We start from the raw sequence: 20,434 nt of genomic DNA, 5'->3' as shown, positions 1-20,434 counted from the left end.
ACCCATCCTTTGTGGATTTCATAGCATGTGACTAAATCCTCCTTTGTGGTTGATTGAGTGAGGAAAAAGGTTAGTGTAAGATCCGGCTCTTTGTGAGCTTCTCAATGGAGACGTAGCTCCTTTGGTGGAAGTGAACTTCGTTATACAAATCTCTCTTCCAGTGCTTATTGCTTTTATCCAGTTCTTGTTGATCTTGAGCTTATTTTATGCCAATCTACGTTCTCGTGTTGTTGTGCTGCAAAGTTCACTTGTAGAAGTCTCCTAGCATCACTGTGCAACTTTTGATTCAAACAGATTATGCAGTTTCAAGTTAAATTTCGTAAGTCGGAAGTTCCGGTCCTGTGTCGGAAGTTCCGATAGATTTAACTGCTGCGAAGTTTTTTAGGAATTTTCAGATATGCCTATTCAGCCCTCATAGACATCACCAAGATCCATTCAGGATGGTAAGAAGCAAGAGACTATATGTTGATAGGCTATACCTCTATGTGGAGAATGATTCAGAGTCCTATGCTTGTGAATTGTTGATTTGTCTCTTCACTCAATCGATGAAATTGCTTGTCGCTGAAAATGGGAGAGAAAAACCTAATCTCCTCTTTTTTGGGTTTTGAAAACCACATGAAAAAAGTGAGCTAACAGGAAACACAACACAACCAAAAGAGTAGTAGGAAGAATGAAAGGAAAAAAATGTCCAGATTTGGTGATTTGAGGTTGACATGTCTCAAAATAATGTTGGGAGGCTCAAACTTAGCTTGGACCAGTGTCAAAATTCGGTGTCATTGTTCTACGCCTAGAGTACTTTAATTTGATCAGTTAGTTTGAGGATGGTTTAGTAGCATATTTGAGAGGGACTTCGCCAATTGGGATGAGTAGCAATCGCAATAGATGTCAAGTTTAGGTCATAAAACAATATCCGAATTTGTCCATGGATAGAGGATATATGGATCTATATGTCTACCCAAAATTGTGTGTAGTGAACTTGCAATTTGTGACAGTTTGTGAGATACAAATTGATATCAGAGGGGGAAGATATGTGACTTCTTTGTTTGACTGTTCATCACACTTCTAGTTAGATGGTTCTAGTTGTCGTTTTAGATGCTAAGTTTGGACCTAGGTGAATATGTGTCGCTGCTGTTATAATCCTCTAGAGGCTCTGGAGACATTGCACATTCTTGACTATATGTAAATTTGAAGCGTGGTCAAATGTTTTTTTTTACTTCTCACCTTGAGTAGGTTTTTCCATACAAATTGACGTTTCTTTGTGTATGTGATTGGTATTATTTCATTAGCAACATGCCGGTAAATATTTTTTTAATTTTTATCTCAAGATGAGATATTAATATTGGTGTAATGCTACTTCTATTAATCCCAGCTGGTGTGACGTATGGATCGACCAAAACTTTGCACTCCCCTCCTTACCTCAGTATCTTGCATGATATTGTCATAAATGCATCGAGATGAGATTGATCTACGAGGATCACATCGAAATGTTCCGGGGGTGCTTAGATCCGAGGGTTAAATTTTAGCCCATGTCATATTGAATGTATGGTTACTAATTAGAAGTATTAAATATAGACTGATTATAAAATTAATTATATAGATGGAGACTATTTCACGAGATGAATCTATTAAGCCTAATTAATCTATCATTAGCGTATGTTTACGGTAGCACCATCTTATCAAATGATGAACTAATTAGGCTTAATAGAATCGTCTTGCAATTTAGTCTCCATCTATGCAATTAGTTTTATAATTAATCTATATTTAATACTCTAATTAGTAACAAACGTTCAATATAATATGAGCTAAAATTTAACGTAGTATCAAACAAGCTCTCAATCGGTAACCCACGGGTCAGCAGGGATGAAACTTCTTGCTCCCTGGTCACTGACACGTAGGTCAGTCAAAAGGACTCGCGTCAGAGGATTTATATCCTGTCAGCAGCTCGGCCCACGCTACCTGTCCAGCAGCAGGCCGCCGGCCCGCGAGTCCGCAAGCTGCAGTAGCCTGCAGGCAGCGGAGCAGCTAGCTAGCAGCCTGTTCCAGTTAAAGAAACAAAAAAAGAAAAAAAACTAGCAGCCTGTTGAATACAATGACCTTTGGCGTCAGGTAACGGGGCTGTTTGGATGGATGTCTAAGACGCCATAGCCTAACTTTAGGCGTGCCACACCATGTTAGGCAACCGTTTGGCAGCGGTACTAAGGTTAGCGCGCCACAGTTCCTTAGGCGTGTTTCCACCAGCTCGCCACAGCAAATATCGCAGAAGGTGCGGCGCTCGATTTGGCCGCCGCACCCAGAAATCACGCCACGCTCTCGCCTTCCTCCCGTCCGCGCCGCCAGGTCCTCCTCCCCGCCGCCCCCTCCTCCCCCCCCCCCGGGATCCACCGCGAGCGCCTCCCCCCCCCCGCGGGATCCACCGCGTGGGCGCCCGCCACCCTCGGCGGAAGGCCGCCCCCCCCCCACCCCGCCGGGGTAGAGCCCGCCGCACCCCCCCGGCGGAAGGCCGCCGCCGCTCCGCCCCTCCCGGGATCCGCCGGGGCAGAGCCTACCGCCCCCCTCACCCCCACGGCGGCAGGTCGCCGCCAGGCCGCGCCCCCCCTCCCTGGGCTGAGCCCGCGCGCCGCCGGCCGCGCCCCCTCCCTGGGGCAGAGCCCGCGTGCCGGCCCCCCTCCCCCCTCACCCCCTCCGGCGGAAGGACGCCGCCAGGGCGCCGCCGGCCGCGCCCCCCTCCCTGGGCAGAGCCCGCGCCCCTCACCCAAATTGATCATTTGTCTACCCCCCCACACCCCCAAATTGATCAAATTTGTCTAGCCCCCCCTGCAATTGTCCCCCACCCCCCCAATTGATCATTTCCTGCAATTGTCTAATATTTTTGTTCCTTTCTTCAGGTATTTTTGTAGCGAGAATAGTCACCTTCTCCTTTAAGGTATAACTATCTTCTAGATTTTACTTGTATTATATGTGTTGTATGCATTCTAAAGTAGTTCCTAAATCTTTATAGATGGGTGCAATGGAGGATTATCTTGAGTATTATTATTATAATTATAACATTCGAAGAAGAAGGTTGCTTATTTGCATAGCCATCTGTGTTTGTATGTTGTGGTACAAGTTACAAGAACATAGATTGATGAGGAGGCCCAAATATGGTTCTTTATTAGAAAGAGATTTCGAAAGAGAAAAGAGGTTAAACCGTTTATATAATGGGACTGAAGCCAACTGTATTAGTGAGTTGCGCATGCGTAAAGTTGTTTTTCACCGGTTATGTGGTCATTTAAAATCCCGTGGATTGTTAGAGGATAGTATCAATGTGTCAATTGAGAAACAAGTAGCTATGTTCTTGAAATTTGTTGGTCATAGATGGACAAATAGATCAGTTGGTTTTGAGTTTCTACGCTCCGGAGAGACTGTTAGTAGATATTTTAATGCTGTTTTGGATGCTTTATGTGTATTGTCTCGTGATATTATAGTCATGAGAACTACGGAAACACATCCAAAGATATCCACCAGCCCGGGAAGATTTTACCCATATTTTGAGGTAATTTATATATATAATGCAATGAATTTATTTTTCCATTAATTTGTAGTAATCACTAACAGGAGCACTTTTTTTATTTGTGTTAGAAATGTGTAGGAGCATTGGATGGCACACATATACCGGCATCGGTTCCTATATATATGCAAGATCGGTTTAAGGGTAGAAAGTACTATCCAACATAAAATGTCTTAGCTGCCGTAGATTTTGACCTTAAGTTTACTTATATGCTGGACGGATGGGAAGGATCAGCTCATGATTCCTTTGTGCTCCAAGATGCATTGTCACGGCCATCAGGCTTAAAAATTCCAGAAGGTATAAGTCAAGTCATTAATATACCGTATTTTAGCTTCCAAAATGAATAGCTAATGGTAGTTCAATCTAATTGTAGGTCACTACTTTTTAGCCGATGCTGGTTATGCTGCTAGACCTGGCATATTACCTCCATATCGAGGTGTCCGGTACCACCTTAAGGAGTTTAAGGGTACTAGACGACCGGATAATCCAAGAGAATTGTACAACCTTCGCCACTCCTCTCTTAGGACAACGATTGAGCGGGCATTTGGCACACTGAAAAATAGATTTAAGATACTTACAAGTCAACCATTCTTCCCTTTGAAAACACAAGTCAAGATAGTTTTGGTATGCTGCATTTTGCATAACTTTATAATTGATGATGGACCTGATATTTATGTCTATGATGATGCGACATGGTTTCAAACTCTTCCAAGAAGCAATCGTTCACATGAGGATATTAATAGGGACAACCAGCAATGGGCAATCCTACGTGATCAGTTAGCTCAGCAAATGTGGGATGAGTGGGACCAAAATTGATGCTTGTGCTTCTGTTTTGATATATTAGTTTAAGTGTATTGTATGGCTTTGTTGAGACCTTATTTAATTATTTAGAGACATTATTATATGGCTGTTTTGAGATCCTATTTAAGATATTTGTGTTGCTGTTTTGAGATAATGTGTAAGTGTATTATATGGCTGTTTTGAGACCCTATTTAATTGAATTGTGTTGCTGTTTAATTGTATTATAAGGCTATTTTAACACCATATTTAATTGTATTATGTGGCTGTTTTGAGACATTGTTATACATTGATCTTGAGTACAGATATGGTCAAGGGGAAGGAAAAGGATGAAGGTGATGGCACTACTCGAGAGAGGACCATTCTATGGGATGAGGATCAAACTAAATATATGCTTGGTTGGTTCATTGACTACATAAAGGAGCAGCATTCTGGTTTCAAGATAAAAAAATAGCATCACTTCAAGTGTTCAGAAGCATTGAATAGGCAGTTCAATATGGGGGTAACTGCTACTCAAGTTGAGAGGTATTTCAGACATTACAAGGAAAATTGGAAGTTTATTAGAATAGCTTTAAGCAAGATTAGTAACATATTTGACACCTCAAGATCTATGGTTATCATATCTGAATCAGAGAAGGCAAACCTACAGGTATTCTCTTCTTCCAATCTTTGTTGTTAGTATTTTGCTAAATGAATGAAATATTGTTTATTAACAAATAGCATATTACCATATGCAGGTAAGAGCAAGAAGGCTCCCGTCCAAGCCTATCAAATTCTTCAATAAAATGCAAGAACTATTCCTTAACAACAGTGCTGATGGTTCTCTTGCCATGGACGCCAACGCTTGTCTCAATGAGACACAAGCTGATGAAGATAATGATTATGATGATGACTTATGCAATGAGTTATCCAGCTATGCTCCGCCTGAAGATAATCTAGGTGATGATTCAGACACTTTACCTTCACCTATTAGTGGCCAGCCTAGCATGGCATCCCAAGTGGCTGAGCAAAGCTCATCTAGCTCGGGAGTCAAGCGTCTAAGAAGTGAGGGAAAAGCACAGAAGAGAGATGTGAGACCAAAGAGCCGCATGTTTAGGGTAGGAGATGCAATCACAACTACTTTAGTGGAACTTCAAAATGAAATCAAGAAGCCACCACCACCTCCACCATCTATGCGCAGCTCTGATGATATATTATGGCAAAGATTTGAGAATATGACTTTAACTACTGACCAAAAACTGATGGTAGGAACATTTCTAGCATCCAAAGAACAAAAGGGGATGCGTAGTTTCTTATCAGGCTCATCCGAGGTAACATTTCAGTCATGGGTTTTCAAGTTTCTTAGCGATTCGGGGATGTGAATTGGCTATGTCTACTCGTCTGCTATTTTGTTTAAGTACTCAGGTAATATATCTTGAGTGTTGTTATTACACATATGTTGTATTCTAGCTGTCATTACAATTACTATTTGCATTTGGTTAAGCTGATTTATTTTACACTTGTATTAGATTCATCGGACTACTCAAGATGGGTGCTGTGAATGGAGGCTGACCGCTGCGAATGGAGGCTGACCATAGGAACTTTTGTTAACTGCTAGTGCTCTACTATTTTGTAAATCAGCACCATTGTAAACCTCTTATGGTGATTATATGGAGCTGGTGAAAACTATTGATAACTGCTTATATAGGCTTGTATGTTGTCTTGTGCAAGTTTGCTGGGTACATTTGATTGCTTAAAATTCAATCAGTCGATTTCATTTTCTTGGACGTTCTTATTTCCTCACATGTTTGTCGGGTTTCTTTTTTCCTGTGGAGACAGAAATAATGGGTGGTCGGGTGGGTATCAGAGAGACACCCACTTTAGAATAAGTTTTTTTCCGGATTTTTGTCCTCTAATCCTCCTTTCAATATGCAATTCAGTTGCAAGTTTAAAGTTGGATATATTCGTCTTAATGCAGCAACTAGTTCACAATGATAAATTCTGACTTCATTTTTCCATCTGTAGGCCCTAAACTGAAGGACCCAAAAATCTGGAAATATGCTATTCCTGGACATCGGTGTTACTGAAGTCCCAAACAGAGATATGCATACTGCAAGAGGTTTGTCCTACTAAAGGAGGCAACTGGTGCCCATTAAGTCGGTTTATAAAGCATCTATTTTGATTTGTGCTTGTGGCGATTGCTGATCGTGTGTGCCTACCTTTCAGAATGGATGCATTATGCTATCTAGCATGGAACAATGATGGGCAGGCGCAGAGCAGAGGGTAGGGCAGAGCAGGCAGCACATTGGTGGTGAGGCAGAGAGGACGTGTGTTGGTTGTGTGTGGGATGGTACGGCCTTTGCGAAGTGCTCCTGTTCCGTCGTGGACGGACTCTCTAAACTGCGATAAATTGGTTGATGAAATAGTAGCTACTCTGCTCTACACTTGATTTCCATTTTGGTGTGTTCTGGATGCAAATTGTGTAGTTGGTCAGTGCCACACGGCAGGTCTTTTTTCCCCTTTTGCCAGTCTTCTGAAGAGATGGTGTGTTCTGCTGCTCAATGCTTTGGAATAATCTTCATCTCAACACCAACATGGTTATAGATTTGCCTCCAGGTAAAGCAACAACTTCACAGCATAGATAGTTTCCATGCTCTTCGTCTTGCTAATTTTCATGTGCTTTTCAGTTCAGGCACTGAAAGTGAAAGCTGGACGAATACAAACCGATTGATTCAAGGCCAAAAACATGGTCACTGGATCAGCTTGTTTTTCTCCAATATCTCATCTTCGGTAGACTGCTTCATGTCTACGTATACTACTGAGTTTAGTCTACAACATATGAGCAGATTAGCGGTAGGAGCATGTATGTATACTTGCCATTTGAGGTGAGGATTAGAGGGAACTGAACCAGATTCATGGGGATAAAGGAAGTGATGCGGGTTCAGTTTCCTTTAATATCTCACCATGAATGGTCCATCTGGAAAACAATTTAACACTCACACGTACACAATTATACATTAAGTACAGTATCAGGCATCGAAGCAGGCATATAGTTCGGTTTCAGTTTGTTAATTTTCCTGTACCATCTTGAATTAGTCTGAATAGTGCGTGATCTATGAAGACTAATACTACCTCCGTTTTTATTTTCATGATGTTTCAGATAGCTACTTTAGTGTTAAGATGCCTAAGTTTCCATCCACTTTTGAATTTGAGAAAACCCATATTTGCACATTAAACACATGCATAAATTAGGCGTGTTACCAAACAGATGCTACATGCGCCTAACATTAGGCGTGGCAGCACATCAAACACTTACCATACTTTTCTTCAGTATGCCTAACCTTAGGCGCGGCAGTACACCAAATACATAACTAAGTATGGCTGCTTAGGTACGCCGCACTTGTGGCGGTTGTCTAACCTTACTTAGACGGTGGTAGGTTAGGCAGCATTCCAAACAGGCCCTATGTCTTCATCTTTCTCCATCCCTGCCTAGGTAGAGCAAGGCTTATGTTTCAGCCTGCCGCCGGCTGAATAAACGCCAGCGTGAAGAGCATTTAGGGTCTGTTTGGTTCGACGCCTCACTCGCCTAGCCTAAGGTTAGCCTGTTGCCTAAGCTGTGGCACGTCTAACGTAGCTAAGTTCAGGTACGTGTTTGGTTCATGACCACACCTAAAGTTAGGCATTTAGAAAAAAAGTGTGGTAGCAGTTTGGATGGCTGCCACACCTATAGATAGGCAATGTGTGGTAGCTGTTTGTTTTGCTACCACACCTAAAAGCCACTTAACCGTGATCTTCTGAAAATTGACATCAATGATTCCAAAAAAAAGGCTGTGATGAGAGGACCTCCATGATGGTTCCCAATGCGAAGCATGCAGAGAATTATACAGACAATTCAAGGTCTGCTGAACTTATTCCAGAAATCAACATGATAGAAACTCCTAATGCCGGCAAGGAAGCAACTGCTCCTTTAGTACATGAAGTTTCTTCAAATTATGACAATAGTTTCAAAGCTCCTATGTAGGCAATGGCGTTGAAAATTTTGACAACTCCCTGGACTTATTGTTCTGGTCATTTGGTCCAGTAGTTGATGCATCTGAAGACTTGCAAGCTGCTCAGGGGTTCTCTATGCTGCAATCTGAAAATGATTTTGCATTTGGTTTTCAAGGACCTGAAAAAGCAATGGTTTCCATCTCCCAATATGAGGTTCATAGTTTAGAAAAAAATGGCTCAAATTCTATATGTGCTGATGAAGTAACCATGAATGGAGATACACAAGGTATCAGTATATCGCCATCTCAGTCACAAGTTGAACTCCTTGGGGCCTTTCAAACAATCTGATGTAAATGTAGCATGACATATGGTCATATGGAAATCCTCATACAGAAAATGAACAGCAGCCTTAGACCAAAACTAAAAACTCTTCTTTGTCAGTCTAGCATTTAAATAAATGCAAAATTATTATAGTAAATAACAACAAACAGACACAAGTGCCAAAGATGATGTTTCTTGCAAGCTCACCAGAGATGCAAAGCTCAAAAAACATTAATTAGCAGCTGTATCAAATAACATATAAGTTGGATACTAATGTAGCACTGTCCACAAAAGATCGTACCATTAGCAAAAGTACGTGAGCACCACCATAATATCATCATCTTAGTTCTACAGAAACTAGAGCAGCACCATAGTAGCATCATCTTAGTGCTAGAAACTATATGAGCAGCACCATACTACCATCATTTTAGTGCTACAGAAACTATATGTGAGCATCACCATATATCTTCATTAGCTGTCATATATCAGCCTAAAAGAAAATCAAAAGAACTGCTGTTGGATACACCATCCACCTTCAGTTAATTCTTGAATGAGTCTACAAATGCAAAACAGCTCATTTTAGCAAAGTGCAAACAATGAAAGTAATAATGTATGAACTGAAACATATATCACCTGGCACTTAAACAAAATAGCAGTCAAGCACATAGGGAATTACAACCCCGAATCACTGAGAAATTTGAATACCCATGATTGAAATGTCATCTCCGCTGAACCGGATAGAAAACCACGCATACCCTTTTGATCCTTATGTGCTAGAAAAGTTCTCACCATCAGCTTTTGATCGGTAGTTAATGTCATATTTTCAAGCCTTTGCCACAAGATAGCATCAGAATTAGGCATATGTGGTGGAGCCGGTGCCGGCTTCTTGAGTTCTTGTTGAAGGGTCACCAAAGTAGTTGCAATCGTATCCCCTATTTTTGACAACCGACTTTTCGGTCTCACATCTCTCTTGGCTGGTTTACCCTCAGCTCTAGGACGCTTCATTCCAGAGCTAGATGAACTACCATCGGCAGTTTGGGATAAAAAGCTAGTCTGCTCATTTGTAGGAGAAGGCAAAGTGTCAGAATCATCACCTAGATCATCTTGAGGTTGAGCATAATTTGAAAAGTCATTGCATATGTCATCATTCAAGTCATTGTCTTCATCATCTTGTGTGTCATTCATGTAATTAGCGGCATCCATAGCAAGAGAACCGTCTGCATTGCTGTTACGGAACAATTCTTGCATTTCATTGTAGAATTTGATAGGCTTAGAAAGGAGCCTTCTTACTCTAACCTGCACAAAGTAACATATTACTTAGTTGTCAAAAGTTACATTAAAACAGTAAAATATTAACAAAAATACATTGAAAAAGTGAGAGCACCTGTAAATTTGCCTTGTCTGATTCAGAGATAATTACCATAGACCTTGTTGCATCAAAAGTGTTACCACTCTTAGCTAAGGCTGATGCAACAAATTTCCAATTTTCCTTGTAGTGTCTCAGATGTCTCTCAACTTGGATAGTACTTACCCCCATATTGAATTGTCTATTCAATACTTCTGCACACTTGAAGTGGTGCTGTTTTTTAAGCTTGAAACCAGCATGTTGATCCTTTATGAACTCAATGAACCAACCAAACATAAACTTGGTTTGATCATCATCCCAAGTGATGGTCCTCTCACGAGCGGAGCCATCACCTTCAACCTTTTCTTTCTCTTTTCCTTTAACCATATCTGTACTCAAGATCAACAAATAAAAATATAGCAATGCAACAAAACAAGATCTGAATACAGCCGCTTTATATAGGTAATCAATAGCAACTAAATGCAACCATCAAATACAAGTACAAAGGGTCTGAATACACCATCCAATACAAGTAAATAGGTCTGCATGCAACCACACACGTCCAAATACAAACACACAATACAAGTACATAGATCCGAATACAAGCGCACATTTGTTGGGCTCAAATACATCAATTTCGATCCCATTCATCCCACATTTGTTGGGCTAACTGATCGCGCATATTTGCCCACAGCTGGTTGTCTATATTCATATCACCATGGGAACGGTTGCTCCTTGGAAGAGTTCCAAACCATGTCTCATCATCATAGACATAAATATCAGGACCCTCGTCTATTATAAGGTTATGCAAAGTGCAGCAAGCTAATACTATCTTTACTTGAGTTTTAAGAGGAAAAAATGGCTGACTTGTTAGTATCTTAAATCTGTTTTTGAGTGTGCCAAATGACCGCTCAACAGTAGTCCTAAGGGAGGAGTGACGAAGATTGAACAATTCCCTTGGATTCTCTGGTCGCCTAGTCCCCTGAAACTCCTTAAGATGGTACCGAACACCTCGATACGGAGGTAATATACCAGGTCTAGCAGCGTAACCAGCATCAGCTAGAAAATAGTGACCTACAATTGGATTTAGCTAAAGTTAGGTAAAATTTTTTTAAGGCAAAACACTAGGCATCACTTATGACTTTACTAAATACCTTCTGGAATTTTTAATCCTGAGGGGCGTGACAATGCATCTTGTAGCACATAGGAATCATGAGCTGATCCTTCCCATCCAGCCAAGACATATGTGAACCTAAGATCAAAGTCCACGGCAGCTAACACATTTTGTGTTGGAAAGTGTTTTCTACCTCTAAACCTATCCTGCATATATAGAGGAACCGATGCTGGGATATAAGTGCCATCCAGAGCCCCTATACATTTCTAGGAAAAATAAAAAAAAGTTATTCTATTAGTAGGTACTACAAATTAACGAATATAAGATTAAATTCTAATTACATATGTATATGTTACCTTAAAGTATGGGTGGAATCTTCCTGGGCTGTTGGATATTTTTGGATGTGTCTCGGTGGTTCTCATGGTAATGACGTCGCGGGACAGAGTGCATAGAGCATCTAGAACAGCATTGAAGTATCTACTAACTGTCTCTCCGGAACGCAAAAATTCAAAGGCAACCGACCTATTTGTCCATCTATGGCCAACAAACTTCATGAACATAGCAAGCTGCTCTTCAATAGAGACGTTCATACTGTCTTGTAACAACCCACGAGACCTTAAATGGTCACATATCCTATGAAAAACGGCTTTACGCATTCGCAACTCACTAATACAATTAGACTCGGTCCCATTATACAAACGGTTGAGACGCCTTTCCCTTTCTAAATCTCTTTCTAGCAAAGAACCATATTTGATGTACCTCCTGGACAATCTATTTTCTTGCAACTTGTACCATAACATAACAACGCAGATTGCCATGCAAATAAGAATCCTTCTTCTTCGAAATTCATAATAATAGCAATACTCAAGATACAGCATTTTTTCACCCATCTATACAAATTATAAACTAATTAGAATGCATACAACGCATGCTTATACAAGTAGTGGAACGAAAATATACCTTGCAGAAGTTCCAATAGATTGTCCTGCTCAGTAATCCCTGCTCAGTAATGTAACGCCCGCGTTTTTACCCTATTTTAATTACAGCACAAATCGCTCGCTAGAAAAATTCTTCCGTCACACTCAGATCGCTCCTAAACCCTTACCGTCCGAACTCCTAATCGCCCAAAACATTTTCGCCCGTTCGCCGTCTGACATCCGAAATTAACCGCCATCCTTTCTTTTTCCTCGACCCCGCGCCGTGCCGCGTGCTCAACCTCGCGCGTCGCGCCGCACGCTCGTGACCGTCGCCGCGAATCCCGTCGACCCAGCACCCCCTCGCGCGTCGCGCCGCACTCTCGCGACCGTCGCCGCAAATCTCGCCGACGCAGCCCCCCCCCCTCCTTTCCTTTCTCCCCTGTTCCTCTTTTTCCCCCCTTCTTCTTTTTCCCTTTCTCTTTTCTCCTTTCCTGCTCTTTCCCTCGTTCCCCTGCACGCGCAGCACGACACCTAGCAGGGCTCGACGCCGGGCGCCCGGCCACCACCGCCCCCGCCCATTGACGCCTCCACAGGAGCTGCCTAACTTGGCCCTCCTCTGCACGCACCGTACCCCCTTGCTGCCTCGGCACTCGTGCTTGCCCCGGCGTGCCGCGGCAGAGCAGTGCCGGCCGCCGCGCGTCGCCTCGCCACGGGCCGCTCTCCCCTGCGCAGCACATCCCCAAGCCGCCCCTCCCCGCTACGCGCCACCGACCACCCCTGCGCAGCGACGACCAAGCGCCACCGCCGCCCCACCGCCATTACTGGCCGCCCCCGAGCTCACCGGCCTCCACCGCGCCCTCCTCCTCCCCGCCCTCGCCAGCCTACAAATACCCCCACGACGCGCCCCGCCACCACCACAACCTTCCCCCGCAGCCCTAGCCTCCTCCCCGGCCCTGCACTGCCGCCGCCGCCAGGCCCTCCGCCCGCCGCCCCTGGCCCTCGTGGGCAGACCGCCACGCGCCACCCCGACCCGTGGTGAGTAGAGGAATAGGTTCCCCGTGCTCCCCTCTCCGTTTTGCCCCTGCCCCCGGCCGCCGCCGTGCCCCGGAGCTGCCGGAATCAGTGGCGCCGCCGGCCCCTATCCCCCTCCTCTGTTCCTGGTAACAGGAGGAGGAAGAAGGGCAAAATTGCCCTGAGCCCCCTGCCCTTCTGATTATCCCCTTAAGAGCCCCACCTCCCCTTAACCCCTTTTTCCAAATAAACCCCCCTGCCCATTCTATTTAGGAAGTGAACCCCCTCCTATACAAAATAATTACGGATAAACCCCCGACCTTTTTCCAGGGTACCCTAGGTATTTCCAGAAATTCTAATCAAGCCCTCCCCTCCCAACAGTAATTACAAATAGGTCCTTGGACCCTTATCCCTTCCCTAAAACCCCGTTCGGCCTATCATTCCATGCGCCAAAAACCTTCCGTTTGCCCTGAAAATTTACCATGCCATTTCTAACATAATGCCGGCCATGCCATCGAGAAATCCCCCAAAAATATTCTTTCTACCATTGTTTCTTAAGTTATTTCCGATTCGGGCTTGTAGATAAAACCTTTATTTCTTTTTATTGAATGTTTGTTTGTGGGCGCCGTAGATCACGAGGTGACCGAGGGAGAACCCGTCGACGAGCAGTACTGCGAGCAAGAGTCCGAGAACCAGTGCCGTGAGCCCGAACCTTAAGGACAGTACCTCGATCAGGACTTCCCGGAAGGCTTTGTGAATGGCAAGTCCAATCCCATCATTTGATGCATATTTATCCTAGATTTATAAATACAACCTATTGGCCTGTTTGTAAAATGCATCGTTTTATTGCAAGACCTGGTTGGATAGCCACCCCTTGATTGCTATAACCCTCCCCTGATGACCTAGGACTTGCTCGGTTAGGCGTAAACTACATGCTAGAGATACTTGTTACCTGTTATTCCTCTCATTATATTTTAAACTATGATCATAAGCGCTTTACTAAAAATAAGGGTACGAGTGTTTTAGAAAATAAAATGGGATTTTGAGGAAATAAAAGAAAGGCTTAATCTGGCGAGATGGACGGCGTTTTCTGTGTGAAATGCCACTAGTGTGCTTGTACCTTTGTGGTTGAGCATGGTCGGGAGATGTCCATCTGGTCAGTATAAGGATGAACTGAGGTGTCATCTTGCCTAACCCATTTATCGTACAACCACTCGACCGTTGTGTGGGCAACGGCTTAGCATAAACCCCACTAGTTGTTCTACTAGCCAAAAGGAGAGCGGGTGAGCAACGGGAGACCATGGAGAAGGAATACGATCTGTGTGAGTTATGTTCCGGTTATGACTTTGTTGATGGGTCATTAACCCCATGGTAGCTTCCGTGTTGGCTAGTTAGATTCAGCTAAGGTGGGTAATGGCTTTGTTAGGATCCGCCGCGACATTAAGGTGTTCGTAGCGCGGTACCCTACTTGTGGGTAAAGTGTACAACCTCTGCAGAGTGTAAAAATCTATTCGAATAGCCGTGTCCACGGTATTGGACGCGTTACGGCATGGTCACTTCAATAGATGTTTCGGGATGATTGGTTTTGTGGCGTGAGTTGTTTTGAAAGTACTCGGCAGTTGTGCAGTAAGCTACTGTGGACGTGGAGTCCGGTGGCACTAAAACTTGGATCCTTTGTGTAGGATCAACTCTACTTATGATTCGATTACTATAAAAATATTTTGACAAAGTGCTTTTGTTAAAAGAACCCTTGCATGTGTAAAACCTTGCTTTATCGTAAATAAACCCTAACCCCACCCTTGATATAACCGTGCATGATCTCTGTTATCTCCCCCTCCGCGGGTGTGGTTGGACTTGTTGAGTACCCTTGTACTCACCCTATATATATTTGTGGTTTTCTCAGAGGAAGACCCGGACTACGTGATCGAAGACGTCGAATAGGGGTTGTGTCCGCGCCCAACTTTGCCTGTGGTGTTGGCCCTCCGCAAGATGCTTCTGCTAGCATGTTACTCTGAGCCCGAGCTGGATCCCATGTAGGTCATGCTTTGGTGTATTACCATAGCTGTTTTATTACTAGTTATCGTTTGTATCGAGTGCTAGCCTCCACGGAGGTTTGTACGGTAATGTACCATCTGATGTAATAAATGTGTATCAGCCTCCTGGGATTGATTTTTATATCACATTTAAGTCACCTCGGATGAGGGGACGCTTCAAGTAATCCCTGCCTGCACGCGGCGACCCTGCCTGCCGCCGCCGCCCCTGGCAGCGGCCCCTCTGGCCGCAGCCCAGGCCATGGCCGAGCCCCGCGGCGCCTCTGGCCGCAGCCCACGCCGGGGCCGAGCCCCGCGGCGCCCCTGGCCGCAGCCCACGGCGCCCACGGCGCGCACCTGGCCGCCGTCCCCCGGCCGCCGCCCACGTCGCGCCCCTGGCCGCCACCCACGTCGCGCCCCTGGCCGACGCCCACGGCGCCCACGGCGAGCCCTCGGCCGGCGCCCACGGCGCGCCCTCGGCCGGCGCCCACGGCGCCCCCGGGCCGCCGCCCTCGGCGCCCTCCTGCCCGCAGCCCACGCGGTGGCGGCGCCCCTCGCCGCTGCCCACGGCGACCCTCTGCCACGGATCCGCGACCTCCCCGCTGCAGCTCGTGCCGTGGTGCCGCCGCCGCCACGGATCCGTGACCTCCCTGCCCCCATCTTTTCCCCAACGAGGTGAGGCGCGACGGGATGTACCTGGAGGAGCTCCGGCGACGGCAGGGAGATGGGGAGTGCGGCGCTCGTTTCAAGCGCCGAAGGTTAGGCGATTTTTTTGTGAGGCGAAGGGGTGCCGGCCTGCCTAACTTCTGCGGCGCGCCTACGGTTAGCTGCGAAACAAACAGGTGCCTAACGAGGTGTGGCACGGCTAACGTTAGGCTGCGGCAAGTTAGGCGTCGAACCAAACAGACCCTTAATGCGGCAGCGGCAGCGAGTGGCGCAGCACAAACGGCGAATGGGAGTTGCACGCGCGCATTGCGGGCCGCCCGCTCCACACTCTCTCTCCTTTTCTCACTCCGCCAGCAGTGATTTTCCTGACATGGTTGTGCTCCCAGCCCGCCTTGCTGGCTCCACAACACTTGCTTTTAGCTGATACAACGAATGTTCTCCAGTGTAATGTAAAGATTTGAACTAATAATTGTACAGCATTTGAGCTTTGCATCTTGGATTTTCTTTATTTCTGACAAAAGCATGTTTTCACTTTCTGAGCCTATCACAATGCAAGGATAATATACTTATTGCCAATCTAGATAAGTTGAAAAGAATTCGAGGAAGAACCTATGTGGATACTTCGTTTTGTTGTTCTCACGTATCTTAGCATGGCGATGGAACCTAGTGAAAATTTGCTTGCAAACAAAACACAACAAGGTATGCGCTTCACATTATAGTGATTTACTTCGTTGGACGGGAGTTTTCTGATTACAGTGATTGTTAGGAATCAGAGCAACATGGATGGGCCGGGGTTATTGTAGTGAAGTCAACTTTCTTCACGATTTATTTAGGAACACATGTATTTGTTTTTCTTTTCCAAGTAATATAAGGGTTCCGATAGATTCAGTTTTTATTTGGCTCATTTTAGTGCCTTCATCGTGTTAATCCGTGCACACGATTTATTTAGGAATGCATTTGATGATTCGTCGTGGGTAATAGATAGAGAATGCATGCACTTTCGTGGTTGGTGGCCAGGTAAAGCGCAATCCACCGGCGCATGCATGCCTTACGTTCACATCTACTCCTCTAGCTATCTTGTTCACGCGCTTAAGATCCCGTTTGTTTCAGCTCATGATCGATTTTGAAGGTTTAATTTTAAAAAATTCAAAAATTAGATAAACAAACATAAATAACTTTAAATTTAACTGTTAGTGCGAGGTTGCCTCGAGAATAGCCAACTTCTCATTCGAAGTTCTTTAATTTTCCCCTTCTTTACATGGCCCCTATGTGTGAAAGATAAAAACATTTCAGAACCACATTTGAAGCCCCGTATTGATTTGTCCTCATATATGAAAAAAATGATCGACCATTCTCCACGGAAGATAGGTAAACATTTGACGAGCAAAAAAACACGTGAGAAAGACCAAAAAATATAAGAATAGTGGAGTGGAGACGGAAAGAAAAGTGATAAAAAGAATGAAACATATATTTTTAAGCTCTACCTTACCCTGGGTAGACCTTCCAATTATAGCCGTCTCTTTGCCGTTGGTAATTCGACTGGTCTTTCTTTCCCTACTTGCTAGCCAACCAGAAGTTGTTACATAACATGTGGTAAGCACTGTACTCCATTACTTTCTCAAATGCTTCACTCAGCCATTCATCTTGCATCAAATCCGGTCTTTCATACAAGATTTTTATTTTTTGCTGTTAGAATCGAGAATCGAAAATTCAGCTGATTATGGATTCTTGATTTTGGAATCTGGAATTCATCTGATTTTTGGATTTCTCAAAATCGAATTTTTAAAATCAAATCTTTAAAACCAATCCTAAACTGAAACAAAATAGAACCTAAAAGCCAGTAAAAGCCGCTACCCGGCGGAACAGCCAGGGAGCAATCGGACCCACCCGAATGCTCTGGCGGCCATTAACGCTTCCTAGCTGTTACCTTTTGCTGGACCTCCAAACTGTGGATGGGGAGAGGAGCAATGCACGGGGCCGGGTGGGGAGGCGGGGAGGACGAAGAAGAAGGATCATGTGCACCCACGTGCGCGCGGCGTCCGCGAATCCTGGGCTCCTGGCTCCTCGGGGCAGGCAGGAACGTGGAGGCGGCGGAGGCCCTTCCTGCATGAGGGTGGGCCAGGCCCGGGACGCACGCAGGCCAATCAAATTAAAAGGTTCTGCTGCATGGGGCCGGCTGGAGAGCTAGCATGGGCCAAAGGTGCACGCGCGCTACAGAGCTACTAGGCCGAAGAGTGGTTACGGGTCAGCGTAAGGGTGTGTTTGGTTGGACCGTACCTTTTGTAAAGCTGTTGCGAGCTGTGGTCCGTGTAAAAGCTGCCGTGGAAAAAGCAGAAGACCGTTTGGCTAGAGCAGCTGTGAGCTGTGAAAAACTATGTGCTGTGGGTGAAATACCTATAATACCCTGAAGGTTTGTGGCACTGTATATAAACCAAAATACACCTACAAACATAATATGTTCACCATTTCGCATGTGAATATATCTTTTGGAAAGAAAAATATTAAATTTTCTAAATTTTTCATTCATATGGACGGCGTCGGGGCGGCAGCCGGGCCGGGCGGCATCGGGCCGCTCTGGGCGGCGCGGCGTCGGGACGGCAGCCGGGCCGAGCGGCGCTGGGCGGGCGGTGTCGGGCGGGGAGCGGGGGGCGGTGGGTGGGGCGGCTCGGGCCGAGCGGCGCCGGATCCAGGCGGGCGGCGGCGGGCGGGGGGGGAGGCGGGGGGTGGGGGAGAGACGGGACGCTAGAGCGGATAGAGACGGGAGGTGGATAGAAGGAACTATTTTTTCTATAATCAGTGGTAGGTGGGTAATTTTTTTTATCCCAAAAGCCACTAAAAGTAGAGGGAGGTGCTTTTGCATTTGTACTAGGGTGAAAGGTGTTTTTGGGCAAAAGCACCTAGACGTTTAAGCTCTTTGATTAGCTTTTGGCTTTTATAAAAGCAAAAGCAGATAAAAAACCCAATCAAAAGCACCCTTAATCTTGCTCCCTAAACCACCCATCCATGTGGGGGCATGTGGCTGCCACCTGCCGGGAAGATATCGATCCGTCCGCGGCGCGTGGAGCACGCGCGCGGTGCCATGGATTCCATTCATTCACCGAAGAGATCCGTCCAGCCCCGGCCCGTGATCAAGGAGCAGTGGCGACGGCACGATTACTCGATCAGCGCACATGATGGCATGATCGAGCTGTGAGCATCTTAACCCGAAACAGTTTCTGTACTTATCATGTAGATACCGCACATAGGAATTACCTCTTCCGTCCTTAAAAAGGAAGTGATTCTAACTTTCTACCAAACCAACCTATCTCAACTTCGACTAGGTATATATATAAAAAATAATATATGTATTATAATAAATTATTATAATTAGATTTACCATGAAATATATTTTTGTAAGATACATATTTGGAGTCATAAGGATAATAATATTTCCATAAATTTAGTCAAACTTGAGAAAGTTTGGCCCAATTCAAACTTAGAATTGCATTTTTTTTGGATCCTAATGCATAGTTTTTTCTTTCAAAACAAATTATCATTCAATCCCCTCTTTTCTCTCTCCTTTCATCCCCCCATCCTCCTTGCTTCTTGGTTCTTGCGTAGATATAGTTTCACGGATGAGAAATCATCTCCTTCTCTTCTTCCTTTCTTAATGCTCTTACCGTCTCAGAAAAACTATCTTTGTGGCAAGGTGTTCAATGTTAAGAAATCTATATCCTAGTTAACTAGTGGGATGGGACACCCTAATAGTGTGTGCAGGCGGACGAAGATACAATGACACGGCGGCTGCCTGGAGGAGCTAGATCAGCCACGATGTCTAATATATATATATATATATATATATATATATATATATATATATATATATATATATATATGTATATGTATATGTATATGTATATGTATATGTATATATACTCTCTCCGTGCTGAAATGTAAGGTATTGGAGGATTCAAAATTTGTACCAAATAGAAGGCATCATAGGGTATTAATGAATTATTTCCGGTCGGCCATAAAATTAGTAAAACGACAACCAAACAAAACATTAAATAGTGGTATATACATCATTTCCTTAGCTCCCTAATCTGTTATGAAAAATGCTAGAATACTCTAAGCATGTGTTTGGTTGTAAGGTCCAACTGGATTGGGACTGGTTCGACCCAGTTGGACCCGCATTTTGTTGAAAGTCTAGATGTGTTAGATCCAACCCGCATAGGAATATTCTCCTCGGATGCGGGTTGGATTGGTCCCTCCAAAATGAGGGACCATCTCGACCCACTTCCTCTCCGTCACGGTGGCGTCTTCCTTTGTTCCTCCTCAGCATGCTCAGGCTACGGCGGCGCGACGAGCTCGGGCTGCGGCGGCGCCGGCGTGGTAGTGGTACGAGGCCGGCCAAGCTCGACTGCAGCGGTGCGGCGGAAGGAGGAGCGGTGAGCTTGAACCGCGGCGGCCAACTCGGGTGGAGGACAAGAGGAGCGATGCGCGGCAGGGCAAGCTCCATGGCGGCCGGCTCGGGGCAGAGGAGCGGCACGCCGACGAAGGAGCGACACGTGAAGGGAGGGATGGAGCTCGGCCCGCGGCGAGGGGCTCCTGTGGAGGAGCGGCGCGGCTCGGCGGGGCAAGCTTGGCCCGCGGCGGCCGGCTCGGAGCGAATCGCGCGGTGGCGGTGGTGCTCGGCGTGAGGAAGGGGATGAGACGTATAGAGAAAAAAACCAAACA

The 20,434-nt window shown here is 45.2% G+C and overlaps 1 protein-coding gene and 1 pseudogene across 1 annotated transcript; one reads left to right on the top strand and one right to left on the bottom strand.

Annotated features, from left to right (window-relative positions):
* Positions 1 to 4,225: 4,225 nt before the first annotated feature.
* LOC112883296 lies at positions 4,226 to 5,717 on the top strand (annotated as a pseudogene).
* Positions 5,718 to 9,307: 3,590 nt separating this feature from the next.
* Positions 9,308 to 17,827, bottom strand: LOC112880848. Its single transcript, XM_025945589.1, has 4 exons — positions 17,646 to 17,827; positions 15,215 to 15,702; positions 10,020 to 10,369; positions 9,308 to 9,931 (listed from the first exon to the last, which is right to left on the bottom strand). Exons 1-4 carry the CDS (start codon positions 17,825 to 17,827, stop codon positions 9,308 to 9,310), a joined length of 1,644 nt encoding a protein of 547 aa, XP_025801374.1.
* Positions 17,828 to 20,434: the final 2,607 nt, after the last annotated feature.

Source organism: Panicum hallii, chromosome 2, assembly GCF_002211085.1.
Source record: "Panicum hallii strain FIL2 chromosome 2, PHallii_v3.1, whole genome shotgun sequence".
Lineage (NCBI taxonomy): Eukaryota > Viridiplantae > Streptophyta > Magnoliopsida > Poales > Poaceae > Panicum > Panicum hallii.
The sequence above is the reverse complement of the archived record's forward strand: the minus strand, read 5'-3'. Positions and strand labels throughout refer to the sequence as shown.

Coding starts and splice junctions, on each gene's coding strand:
- LOC112880848 (XM_025945589.1), bottom strand. CDS start 17,827: ATGCAGGAAGGGCCTCCGCCGCCTCCACGTTCCTGCCTGCCCCGAGGA. Junction 10,370..15,214: donor GAAGCGTCCCCTCATCCGAG/GTGACTTAAATG, acceptor TCTTGAGTACAG/ATATGGTTAAAGGAAAAGAG. Junction 9,932..10,019: donor CAGACAAGGCAAATTTACAG/GTGCTCTCACTT, acceptor TACTTTGTGCAG/GTTAGAGTAAGAAGGCTCCT.